The sequence below is a fragment of the Tauraco erythrolophus genome, chromosome 23, assembly GCF_009769465.1.
Source record: "Tauraco erythrolophus isolate bTauEry1 chromosome 23, bTauEry1.pri, whole genome shotgun sequence".
NCBI classification, from domain to species: Eukaryota; Metazoa; Chordata; class Aves; order Musophagiformes; family Musophagidae; genus Tauraco; species Tauraco erythrolophus.
In genome coordinates, this window is record NC_141487.1 from 4,879,075 (window position 1) to 4,892,452 (window position 13,378).

General features: G+C 48.0%; 1 protein-coding gene across 1 annotated transcript; it reads right to left on the reverse strand.

The window, feature by feature from the left end:
• Positions 1-3,811: 3,811 nt before the first annotated feature.
• H6PD (hexose-6-phosphate dehydrogenase/glucose 1-dehydrogenase) lies at positions 3,812-12,121 on the reverse strand. Its single transcript, XM_009981188.2, has 5 exons — positions 12,108-12,121; positions 9,696-10,352; positions 8,474-8,591; positions 5,977-6,246; positions 3,812-5,301 (listed from the first exon to the last, which is right to left on the reverse strand). Exons 2-5 carry the CDS (start codon positions 10,320-10,322, stop codon positions 3,944-3,946), a joined length of 2,373 nt encoding a protein of 790 aa, XP_009979490.2. The 5' UTR covers positions 10,323-10,352; positions 12,108-12,121; the 3' UTR covers positions 3,812-3,943.
• Between the last annotated feature and the right edge of the window lie 1,257 nt (positions 12,122-13,378).

A 13,378-nucleotide genomic window follows, 5' to 3' on the forward strand; every position in this document is an offset into this window, starting at 1 on the left:
TATAACTAGAACTTTCAAACTTCACTCACCAAGAGGACAGGAAAAAAAAACCCAGAGTTAACATCAATCTTTGAAAGAAATTAAAAGACACTTTTGTTAAAAACGATTTAATTTTCATAAATATAATTCTCTATTCATTACATAACATTAAAGGAATCACAAAACCTTACTCATGGGAAAATAAGATTTTACAGCTTGATTTATAAAAGTTGAAGTGAAAAATTAATAACTTCCAGTGTTAGTTTTCTATAAAACATATAAATAATCATACCATTGAATTCTAGGAATGCACTTGCCATTTAAAAAATAATAAAACTGGTATCAATAATCACTTCCAGGAGAAACAGACTGTAAGAAGTTACTTCATGGAGTTGCTTTTACAAAGAAAGGTTAACGCAAGCTCTCAAGAAGGTGCACACCACCTATTAATAGCTTTCACAAAATAAAAATAGCACTGCTTCCTTGGCCTATAGCCCAGTGGATTTCTACCATTCTTCCTCATCAAATTGGCTGCTCATTTAACTCTTCTTCCCATCTGCAGTCTCCCTCTTGCCAGTCACAAATTTTATATATTTAAAAATATTTGTTTTTCATTTGGCAAATGAAAGAGTTTAACAGGAACGTCTGTGTAAAAAGAAAATACAGTTCTAAAAAAACTCCGAACAACACAGACAGCTATGTTCACTGAGGAAAACACGTGTGAGCTTTTACTAGATTTTAATAAAATCTAGGATTAATTTTGGGGTGACCCATTAGAGACTTTGCAAATGAACCCTATCTTCAGCTGGAAAGAACAGCTGTTCTCTGGGGAAAAAAAAAAAACAAAACCACATGCTTATTTCAAAGTAGAAATAAACCTCTCTAAAAATCAGTGCTTATTTCAGAAGGTGCCAGCCAAATATTAACAAGAAAGCATGCAGAAATAAGAAAACACCAATGCCAGAGTCATCTGTAAAGCAGTGATAAATTCTGTCATTTATAATAATATATTTATTCTCACACAGGTCAATTTTTCATTAAAACTTGTTCCCTCACACCAAATACAAAAGAGCTGGAATGAAGTTAATGTGGCTATTTTTGTTTAATACCAAAAAATGACATTTGAATTTACGGACATACCAGGCCTAAAGCATCTTCCTCTGCAGAGCTGTTTCAACCACTGTGGTATATTTTAGAGCCAGTGTTTGCTAGCACTCATCTACAAAAAGAGTTACTCCAGAAGAGTTATTCCAGTTAACTCCTAGGCACATGCTCTCACTCCAGACTCCACCATCAGCATATCCACTGGACAAGCAAGTCCTGCAGCAAGGAGTCTGCAGTGCTCACCTTCCCTCTGCTTTTCTAGACTACTCTCTTCCCCTGTGATTTATTTTCACCCTGTGTGTTTGTGCTGGTAGTTAAGCCTGCCAGTAACCACGAAACGGGCAGGAGCAAACTTATTCCCCAACACCCACAAAAGATGGATAACCAGCCATCCCGCTGGTCAAACCAGACCAGTTAAAGCACTTGCATCTCTTCTGCATTTGAGATTTCGAGAAAGCTGCACCAGCACAACTGCCCTCCTTCCCCATGCAAAAGCAAAGTGATAAACATCAGTGCAACTCAGCTCAGGTTGGTTAAATACAGTATGTAAAACGCAGCTTTTCTGGACCATCTGCAAGGTGCAGGAGAGCATCTGCCAGAAATCACAGCCAGTCCCTGAGAATTTGGTCTTTTTCTGCTGCGCAGAGCTCCTGCCAGGTTACGTTCTCCCCGGCTCTGTTTGCCTCGGGACTGCTGACAAGTAACCAGCTCTCCAGCGCTTGCTCAGTGCACTTTTAGCTGTGCAATTCACAGAGGACAACAATTCTGGTACCTGTATTAAGATAAGCATTATGCTGAAAGGCAACAACTCCTGGGAATCTGGGAGCATGGGCTGAACAGACCTGCCCACCTTGCTTCATGTGCTATCACACCCTAGCACCTATTTGTACCCAGATTTGCATCTTCATCCCAAGGATTCAGCAGATCCCTGCGCAGGGCAGGATTTGAAGCTGATGCCTATTGCCCAGCTTCCTAAAGCAAAATCTCATTCTTTCCCTATGCTGCAGAATTTCAGGTCCCTCGGGCGTCACCAGACTCCCAGGTCCACCTCCTGAGGATGCCACTTTCCCTGTGGGAGCTGCAGGGCAGCTGCAGGCCGGCACTGCTGAAAGAAGAGCACAGCTTCCCGCTGCTTCCCGGGCTCGGGGCGCCATCTCCTGTCAGCACCAGGGCCCCCGTGAGCCCTCCGCCCCCGGAGCACCTCAGACTCCACTTTGTGGGGACCCTGATGTGGCCTCACTCCTCTGCAGCACCCTCCCTGCTGACACCCATGCTCCAGCTCCCTGCAGTGGGTGCGTCCCATCCTGGTGCCACCCTGGGGTGAGCAGGCTCGTTTCGAGCATCACAGACCATCAGCCCTGATTCTCCCATCCTGGGCTGTCTCAGATTGTGATCTGATCTAGGTGGTCCTGCTCAGGCAGGGGGATTGGACTAGATGATCCTTTGAGGTCCCTTCCAATCCCTGACATTCTGGGATTTCCTTACCAAAAGCTGCGCTCCGGTGTGCTGTGGTAAGTTACCCGTTCGGGAAGATCGCAGAGAATTGGGGATGTCACGAAAGCAGAGAGACATCCACTGTGCGTGGCAGCATCCTGGGAAGGTGAAAATTAGGAAGGGGAGAGCGGGATCTCTAGGTAGGACTCGGTATCTCCAACCCTTCCTGTGAGCAACAGCACCATACAGCTCTAACCACTTAGCACTGTCCCGTCACGGAGATGCAATTTGCTAGTTCCGTGTGCCCAAGAGATACGTACAGTCAGTGTCCTCGAGTTCAAACAGCACCACCACCATCTGCAAACACCCTAACTACCTTAATGTGTGCTGTAACGACGGAGACGTCGATAGTTTAAAAAGCTGCCTCCAGTAGAAGTTTTATAAGCCACTGAATGACACTGCAAGCTTCGATTCTGAGGACGGAGAAAAGTTCAGTTCAGAGAACGAGACAGAGAACGACGGTTAAAGAAAACATTTCTTCGCTAGCCAAACCCAAACAACTCCTCTGAACGCCAAGCTTTCCCCTCAATAATTATTGCACTGCAGGCAAACAACAGCTCTGTGAACTGCCATGTCCCTCACCCTGTCCCCGTTATCCTAACAGCCTAAAAAGCAACATGTCTTCCTTCTCCATCCCCCATGGTATCAGCTATCCGCTGAACGAACACAGCAAATCACTGCTTAGAAACTCAGCCTCTGCTGCTGGGCCATTTGCAAGGACTCAGGACGGCAGTGGGCTCACGAATCGGGGTCAGTATTGAAGGGCCACATGCCACAAAGGCAAACGGGTGTCTGTGCTTCCAGGAGAGCACCGCCATCGCCAGCGGCCGGCTGGCACCGCAATGGGCCGCACGGACAAGACCAGACCCATGTGCACGGAACTACCATTTTACTGACACGACGATTCTGTCCCAGCCAGGCTAAGCAGGGCAGAGGATGGACATGTTATTATTGTCTTCTAACCTGAGAGTTTAAAAAAAAAAATATTAAAAAATTGGCAGGTACTTAATTTAACAAATCTCCTGTCGTGCCCACGAGGTAGTTAAATGTTAATAACCACAAAGGCCTGACAGGGAAAACTGAGGCACTTCAAAGTGAGGTAATTTGTCCAAGACACAGTCAGGATCCCTATCAGAGCCAGAAATGCTGCGCTGGGCTCTTGGCTCCTGCTTAGCTCTGAACACTGAGCCGAGCTCCTTTCCGGGCTCGAATGTCAGAGGCACTGCAGGCCACGGATTTCTCAGAAGGTTAGAGGAGTCTGTCAGAGATGAAACTGCTGCTGGCAACAGAAAAACATGGACATTGTGTAGGAAAATCCAGGCTGTAAGGGCCACGCAGACAAGGGAGGAGGGACACTGCGAAGGCATCACCCGAGCAGAGCTTCATAATCCACATACCACACCAGCTGGCCAGAGCTGGGGCTGACACCCGAGATGGGCCATTTCCTTGGCTCATGGCCCACTCTGCTCAGCAGGGTGGTGATATCATGCTTGCCCTTCCCCAAAACCAGGACAAACACCCGCCTGGCCTTGTTGATGAGGGGGAGGCTAAGGCTCATTCTTTGGTGAGGTTTGACAGGGCTTTCAGTCAGCACCACAGTCTGAGTCCCTTCCAAGCCATTTTCAGACTGGGGGAAGAGCGAGGCAGTGTGCCCATCACTGCCCACCCCCAGCAGCACCAGGTCAAAGCTGGCATTGGCCACCAGGGCCATGATCTCCTTGGCATACAGCTCCGTGCCTCTGTCCTCTTCCACACAGAGCCGCTGGTTCAGGTACACAGGCATGGGGTGGACATTGAAGTAGGGCACTCTGACACTTTGGAGGAGATGGTTGTGCAAGCTGAAGAAGTTGGACTCAGCATCGGTGAGAGGGACACAGCGTTCATCCACCAGCCAGACGTGGGTGTGCCTCCACGGGAAGGCATAATGGTGTCTTGCCAGCCGCTGGAACAGGACCACTGGGCTTGAGCCACCTGAGAGGGCCAGGTGGAACTGCCCAGAGTGTGCCACAGTCCTGCTTGCTGTCTGCTCGATGTCAGAAGCCAGCTGGGAGACCAGATCCTCAGACCATGCTGAGACCAGGGGACTTTGCCGAAATTTGGACTGGATCGTCCTGTAATCACTTGGCATCAGCCTGTTGGGGTTCAGCAGTTCCACTGGCTCTGCTACTGTGAATGCCACTTCCCCATTCACCATTTCAAAGTCTAAGAGGTGCTGGTTCTCCACACCCCCAGGGTAGAGGCGCAGCGGCTGGTGGGAAATGCTCTCCAGCAGTGGTGTCCAGAATGCCCAGGAGGCCAGCAGATTCTCGGTGGTAATGAAGAAGTCCTTCCTGCCATGGTAGATGTTGGAGATGAGGACAGAATATGCATCTCTCTCTTTCACAGGTCTGTACACATAGTAATCAGACAATGGCTGTCCAAAAATGTGCAGGTCTGACTGATCTGCTGCTTCTCTCCAACTGCCTTCAGGCATGATGGGCCTGAAGAGGTTCCTGCTCACAAGCACGGCAGGGGTGTTGAGTGCGCCGTGCCCGATGTAGAAGATGATCTGCTTGGCTTTACACTGGCTGTGCCCTGCATCTCTCAGAGTCTCGCTCTGAGTGCAGTACGCTCGGTTCTTGAAGAGGACACGGACGTAACCTACCCGTTCATCCAGAGCTTTCCCAGAAGCGAGGAAGAAAGGGACCCCTTCCCAACGCAGGTTGTCACTCTGAATCAGGACACCTGAAACGACAGTGATCTCAGCTGCCAAATTAAACCTGAACAGCAAGCAGATCTGAGAGGATCTCTTATCATCTACTCATCGTTCTCCCTCCTTAGCTCCCAGAAATCTTGCTATTCACCGTGTCTCTTGCTCCACATTCAGCCCTTTCCTGACATCACTGGACTAACTGCTCTCCAGCTACTCTGCTGTGCTTCCTCCCAGGTATCCTCCTTGAATAGCTTCCTTTTATCTTGCAGAAAACCAGTTTCAATGCACAAATATAATTCAGACAAAACCTTTAATGTTCAGAAGACACAATATGGCCAGAGATGGCCTTGTGGTCTACTAATCACAGAGAACTGCCAATGCTTTATCCCTCAGATGCAGAAAGTAACTTGACTTTATGACAAGGGAAAGGAGTTTGCAGGCCACTTCTAAAAATAACGCAGAGATCTGCGCAAGAATAATGGGACTTAGCTCTTAGGCAATGCTTCCCATTCACTGGATCATTAATGAACAACAGTATTATCCAGTTACAGCTCCCAGTTACCATGTTGGTGGATGCCTGGAGACACCCCTGCGTCAGCAGTGAGGTCCAGAGTCATGGAGCTGATATCAGCACGCAAGGACTCACATCTGCTGCTCTCCTCAGCTCTGGACTACTCCCTTCTCCAGGGTCCAGACCAAACTCTCACCTGCAAAGGTTGGTGTTGTGCTGATATAATCTTGTGCCTTCTGCAGTTCCTCCCGTACTTGGCCGGCATACGCCTGATACTGACCCAACACCACACTGTTTTTCTCCAGGCGCCGCAAGGACTGGAAAGCCTGCAGTTTGCACTGCAAAACCTCTTCAGCCCTGCTCACATTGGCTGGGAGCTCCATGGTCAGGAACATCAGGGCCTCTGTCAGGTGGTTCTGCAGCACGTCCCGGATGACTCCATACTGCTCGTAGAAGCTGGTGCGGCCTGAGGACAAACAGGAGGTAAGATGCTAGCACGCTGCTGTGGTTTCCTTGCAGCCTTGCCCTCTGCATGTATAACATGCATGCCAAGGAGAACAAAGAGCACAAGCCCAAATTGGTTTGCACCAAGGTCCTTTTCTCCTGGCCCAACAATTAACTTGAAGCTATCAAGCCCAGAGAAGTTGTGGATGCCTCGTCACTGAAGTGTTCAAGGTCCGGTTGGACAGGGCTTTGAGCAACCTGACCTACTGAAAGATGTCCCTGCCCATGGCAGGGTGGCTGGACTAGATGATCTTCAGAGAACCCTTTCAACCCAAACCATTCTATGATTCTAAGCCTTTCCTTTCCCCACAGAGAGGCTTCCAAAATGCTTCTGCTACTAAAATAAAGACAAAAGGTTCCCACAGGACTGCTTGTCCTGCACAGAGCCAGACATAATCCTCCTTTTGGGTGCTTACAGAGCCTAAACCCAGCGGGAGTAACACTCTCGGCTGATACTTCCTGAGCGCACAGAGCAGAAGGTGGCTTTGCTTTCTTGGACTGCTTGTGCTTTCAGAAGCTACAATTGATGACTAGCAGCAATATCCAGCTCAAACCCCCCACATACAGCACGATGCAGGGCCCCCGTAGAACCCCACTCCGACACTCCTGTCCCACAGCTCACAGCACCTGGGCCGGGGACTCCACACACGTGCAGTTCTACATAAAAGCTTTCACAGACTAGCTGGAAAGCGGGGTCAGAGCAGGGACCCCAGCAGCTCTATAGCTACACCCCAGGTCCACAGAACAGCTGAAGCTGGGCCCTGGCAACGACCACTGCTCTTCACTGCCTCTTCTCCTCTGGTTTTCATGTCCTCAGAAGGCTCTGGCTGAGCCATGCCCTTGAGAGACAACATTTCATGCACAAAGCCCTGCTTCTCTTTCCCCGCCTGACTTCTCATGCAGGTGGGAACACAGGGAGAAGGACGATACACTTAAAAAGAAAGTAACTCCAACAGATGCCTTCCTGTAGTCCATGGGCAGCAGGCTGCATGCTGCAGACTGCACCACGGCCACAGGCTTCCCCGATCGATTGACACATTTCTCTCTCTTGCTCTAATCCAAAGGCACATTCATTAACGTAATCAATGCTGCAGACTTGCTGGAAGCCCGGCTGCCAGCTGAAGACACACAGGGGAAAAAAGATGTCAAATGAAAAATTACAAAGTTCTTCAGAGCAAGGAGGATACAGGATGTAGCTGGGGCTACGCGCAGGCAACACTGTTCTCCCTAAATCTCTCTGCAGTGCATCCCTCTCCCACAAACAGGCCCAGGTGAGGTCTGGGCTGCCAAACCAAAGATTACTCGAAGTTTGATAAAGTTCCATTAATTGACTTTGTGGTGGCTGAGGAAGGAAGGGAGGGTGGGAGGGAGGCGGAAAACAGGAGAGGAGGTAAAGCGAGTGGAGAAGCAATCCTGATGTTGCAAATCTGAGGGCGCCTGACATCCCAAGAAGTGCTGCGGGTGGCAGTCCAGCCCAGAGTGCTTTATGCTGAGCACTGCAGAGCGGATGCTGCAGCATTGCAGGGAGGGATTGCAGCCGTGTCCTTCAGCAACAGATCCATGCTAGCAATTCTGAGCTTCGATTTTCTCTCTGCAATGCTCTTTTCTTACTACAGAGAGGAAGGGAAAGAAACAGGCAGATAAACACAGACTGACCGAGGTACCTGGACTGACACCAGCCAATAAAAGTAAAATCCAGGCAAAAGATGCAAAAGCATCTTCCAAACAATAGTGCAAATGTACGCTCAGTGCGAGCTTGGTAGCTAACAGGACAGGAATACAAAAGGGTTGTTGTCAAAATCACTAGATTATTGCAGCACTGAACTGAAGTGGCCTTAGACTGCATCAATTTCAAATCCAGTGCCTTTTACCAAGACTTGGGATAGAGAGTTAGGTGCAATGCCCCCAAAGCTCTGCAGCAGAAAAAGGTGGGGGATTCTGCTCTTGCTCCCAGCTGAACTGCAATGAGAATCTTTTCTTCGAAGCAGCAATACTACCTGGAAGTGACTCGGTCCCTAGAATAGGAAGCCTAAGACAGTCCCTCTCGATTTCCAGGGAGCAACATATCATTCATCTGCTCTTTCATGTTTCTGCACCAGCATTGCCTCAAGGGCCACTTTCACATAATTTATGAACCTGCTAGTTCTTCTCATTCAGTCACCCTACCTCTGCACACTTGCCTCACCAACCTTTAGCATCCACAGTCTCTTTCAAGACAATCTCCACTCTTTCCACATGATGTCGGTTCCAAATTGGGTCCAGAAACTGTCGATTCTGATCTCGAAAAGGCAGGATATGGGCTACAGCCTGTGAAGGGAAAAATCAAAGATCCAACAGAAACTCACCAGATTTCCACAGTATCTCTGCCTCACTGCCCCATCCAGCACTGGGATGTGGCCAGCTATGGAGTGCCGGCAGACATGCCACACAGCAGAGAGAAGAGTGTGTCAGAGAAGAGAAAATCAGCAAGGGAGCCTGCAGAGATGCACAATAGGGTCTCCATTGACCGTACAGAGCAGACATTAAAGGTCTTGCTGAGGCATTTTGAGGTCTCATGTGAAAAAGGCTGAGCTACAAACTGCAAGGCACTCAGTTTATATCCATCAAAGTACAAAGGGCTGAGTAAGACCATCCTGGGACTAACGTACAGTTCCAAAGTGCTGAAATGCATCAGATCAGATGCTTACATCACTAAAGCCATATGCTCTTTTTGGGAGAAAAAAAAGAAATTCCCCCTGTTAGTAGAGATGCTCTCCTTGCAGCTGGACATGCAATCTTCGGAGTAAAATCTAGCCACAGTGCCATGGCTGGAACAGGCTACTTTCAAAATGTGGCATCACATTCCTCTAACACAAGGGTGGCATGTCCTTGAACACATTCCCTCTGGGACAATGCAGCTCCAGATCCAGAGCTGTCCCTGCAGCAGCCAGTCCTCCATGCCCTGAGTGCAGCACAGGGCAGGAAGAAACCTTCTTCTAAGCATCCTGCAAAACTAACATCCCATCAGCTCCATATCATATCAAATTAAAAACTGTTTCTAGAAGCCACAGCTAAGCAGAGAGGCCTGCGTGTAATGAGATGGGAGAACTGTGAGAAGGAAAGGGCACTGCTTATTCAGCGAAATCAGAGCCCTGACCTTGGTGAGAAGACCAGATGAATTCTGGGGACCCTCATCACTAACAGGAGAAAGCCCTGCACATTTCTTCTGCTCTGTAAGAAGACGGACAGCAGCACAGTACAGGACAAGAGTAACAGTACAGGACTCCATAAGCAAATGGGGGCTTGGGAACACACTCGGTGGATCTGCCTGAATTTGAGAGGGGAATAACATCCTCATTAGATGCAGAGCTGACATTCCCAGCCACTAAGTCCCTCAATCTGGCAGGGGGCTGCACATTGCAAGCTGCTCACCTGTTTGCCAAGGTAGTGGTCCACCCGGTACATCTCCTCTTCCCTGAAGAAGCTTGTCAGGTTTGCAGCCAGCTGCTGGGCTGACTCCAGGTCATGGCCAAAAGGTTTCTCCAGCACCACACGCAACCAGGCTCCTGGAGGTGGTCTGCAGCTGCTGTTGATATGGCGGGCAATCTCTGTGTAGGCAAATGGTGGTACTGAGAAGTAGAAGATCCTTCCAGCCTCCTTCAGCCCCTCCTGACTAAGCACCGTCTCAATCTCTCTGTTCAGTGCAGTGTAGTCTTCGGCAGTCTTCAGCTGGTGGTATTGGCTCAGCTTCAGGAATTGGTCCTTCAGCACAGCACACCTGTTGGGAGGTTCATCTGGGGGACAGGCCAGCTTCTTCAGCACATCAAACATCAGCTTCTGCCCCGGCTCCAGAGCTGTCAGCGCAGCCCCATGGAAAGTGAAGCTGTGGCCACTGCTCACTTGGTCCATGTAGAGTTGGAATAGACCTTGCCACAAATACTTCTTGGCCAAATCACCTGTAGCTCCCAGCAAGACCACTGAGATGTGGCCCTGGGACACTTCGGCCAGTGATGGCAAGGCTCCCATGAACAACACTGTACACAGGACTCTTCTCAGCATCTTGGGAGAGAAGAGGTAGACCCAGGAACACTAGAGGACAGGATTAAAGAAGAAAATCTGTCAATCCACGTTACAACACTGCAAAACACAATGCAAGGTACCTGCTTTCCCATGGCTGAAGAACCCGGGACTTCTGCCTGGATCCTCCACCCAACAGTCTCTCCTCTCAGTAGTAACTGGACTCTTGAAAAGACTGCAGCCTACTCATGCAAACCAAGAAGTGGAAGACAGCGTGTGCCTAAGGTCTTTCGGTAGCATAAGCATAGTTCCCACAGTTAATGACGGGTTGTCAATGCCTTTAGACTGTGCAAATTAAATCCATTTTAACACAAATTTCAGAGCTGGCTACGAACACACACATGCGCCTGCAAATTAAGTACTGCTTTCAACAACCTCCTGTTCGGGACTTTGCTCAAATGGTATTATGCTGCCTTGGCATTGCTTCACGTCAATATTGTCATAGCAGCTCAGAGACAAGCATGACCACTGGCAGTTCCAGTACACAGGCTCTTTAATACACTGCACTTTCATGACTCATGTGCATCACCAGTTTCATGAACAGAGCTGAATTAGGTTCTAATGAGCTACTAGGAGACAAATGGTCTGATAAAATAACACGGGGGAAGAAGTTTAGTCCTTAAAATTGAGTCTAGACATGAACCAGTCTAGGTGCTGTCTCATGATGGTTGTGTACGCGGCCAAGAGACAATGTTGGGTTTGTGTTTTGCCTACTGCAACTTTCCACCACTGAAGAGTGCATGTCAGCACCTGTTCTGGCCCTCTCCACTCAGTACCCGTTCAAACCACTGCAGCCAGTAACAGCTGGTCTCCCTGACCAAAAAGCCCCTTTGCTCATTCTTATTTATTCCTGTTTCTCTAATCTAAAATAAAGTTGTTTTTAAGAGAAATGACACATCTAGTTCTTATACCTAGAAACACAGACATGACTTTACATCTCAAGAGAGATAATCCAGAAAAAGTGAATAAACCATTGTGCTGTTCTTCCTACAGCAAGTATTATTTCAGAAGCTCTTACACTGGCTATCTCATTCTCTTAATTTCATTTTCTGAAGTTGTGTTTAGCTGGAGCACAGCCTTCATAGCACACAAGATAATTAACTTCTTTAAAAACTTTCAGTTCTGGTCAATAAATGTATACCTTTTAATTTTAACTGTGTAGGAAAACCAGCTAATTTTTGAAAGTAAGAGGAAAACGTACATGGCTTTTTTATACTGGTGCAGTTGCAGTCTCACTAGGCTTTGCACTGGCACGATTACACCATTTTAAAATGGCAGTTTCGTGACCATACAACTGAGAAATGGATCTTGGGTATGAGAATGAACATGATAGATAATCTTAACCTTCTGCAGGCAGAGACAAGACAGAAAAGTGTCTTATCAGATTCATAGGTTCATAGTCAGCTAGAAAACATATCACTGGCTCCATTGCTCCAGTTACAGCTGTATATATGCCCTAGGACCAAAAGCTGTTAGCTTTTACCTGCCCAGACTTAGGATTGTTTTTCCTAACCTGGAGCAACCTGGTCCTTGCTCCCCTTAAACAGCAGATGGATGAAACACAGATGTTATACCAGCTCTTTATTGGTTCTACCCCTGGAAAGCTCCCAGAAAAGTCACTATTCCATCACCAAATCAACACAGGATCTAAGTCAACTGAAGGATCAGGATAACTAAAACAAAATAAGGAACTTCTGAATACCTCTCTCTATCTGCAGCTTGAACTGGTCTTTATAAATCTCATGTTTCTCTCCCCAACAGACTCACCTGAGTAATGCAGGAGCTTTACAGAGGCTGCAGCAGCAAAAGTAGCTGGAAACTTGTCTTCTTCACAGCCCCTCCAGAGCACAGACCTCTCTTCTGCTGTGACCGAGCATACGGCACGCTCTCTGGTCAATGGTCAGGTAAGCAAGTAAGATAAGGCAGGTTGTTCCCTTTCTGGTAAATGGGAGGAAAGACCCAGTTACAGCAGAGAAAAAAAATGAGCAGGCCTGTGTCAGCAGCTTTGCAGCACATCTCAGCTCTCAGCCCATACACGTCGGCTGTGCTAGACCTTTTGGCTGACGTTTGTGAACAGGCAAAACACACGCATATGTGGCAACTCCTATTCCCCATCGTGTCTTCTGACCAACTCCTCTGTTTTGCACGTGAGCTGAGATCAATGCTGAAGGTCTCCAACTGAGACTCTAGTGAGCTGCCCCAGGAGCAGATCCCCACTCCAACTCTGACGCAGTGAGAAGGGGGCAGTTTTGGTGAGCCCCCCTAGGACAGGACTTGTTCCATGCTGCTGTGCCTTCAGGGCATCCAGGCTTCCCTCTCAAAGGTCAGTTTGCATAGAGACTCCTTGGCTTTTCCTTCCCTGTTTCCTACATCTCCCTGAACAGATGGTCCAGTATTCACTGCTCTTCTCCAGAGAGCTTCAACAAGATATCTCACAGTCTGTAAATTTAACTTCTATCATCTCTCCCCAGCCTTCTGTTGTGACTGCCTCCCTTCTTGATGTGCTATTTAAGCTCCACGTACTCACTTAAGGAATCCAGCAAATAGTGCTGGCAATTGCAAGAGGGGCAGAAGCGTAGCTCCTAAGATTTTGCCTGCAGTAGAAATAATCAGCATTTTAGGCAGAGGTTTGGTTTTCCTTCCCCCCGACTATGGGGCTCTAATGCAGATGACAAAGTTTCTCAGTGTGATAAAGTAATATTTACATTTGCTTGAGCAACCCTTGTTCCAGGAACCTAGAGAAGTTTGACATACTGCTCACTGCAGCTTGGCAGGCTGCAGTTACTGCGATATTGCACAGAGATGACAGCTGAAGAATGGGTACCTACTATGGAACGGGCAGGATTTGGGTGGATCATTCTTTTCCACGTACCCAAGGAAAAGAGTGAATTAGCCAAGCAGTGTCCTGGTAGATTGAGCTACACAGTCACTTGTATTTCCAAGCCAACTGAAAACCAGTTTCACAACACTCCCAATTGCAAAATATTGTGCTACGCTGCCCAGAATAAGCACGGTAAATCCAGGGATGTTTGTTTATT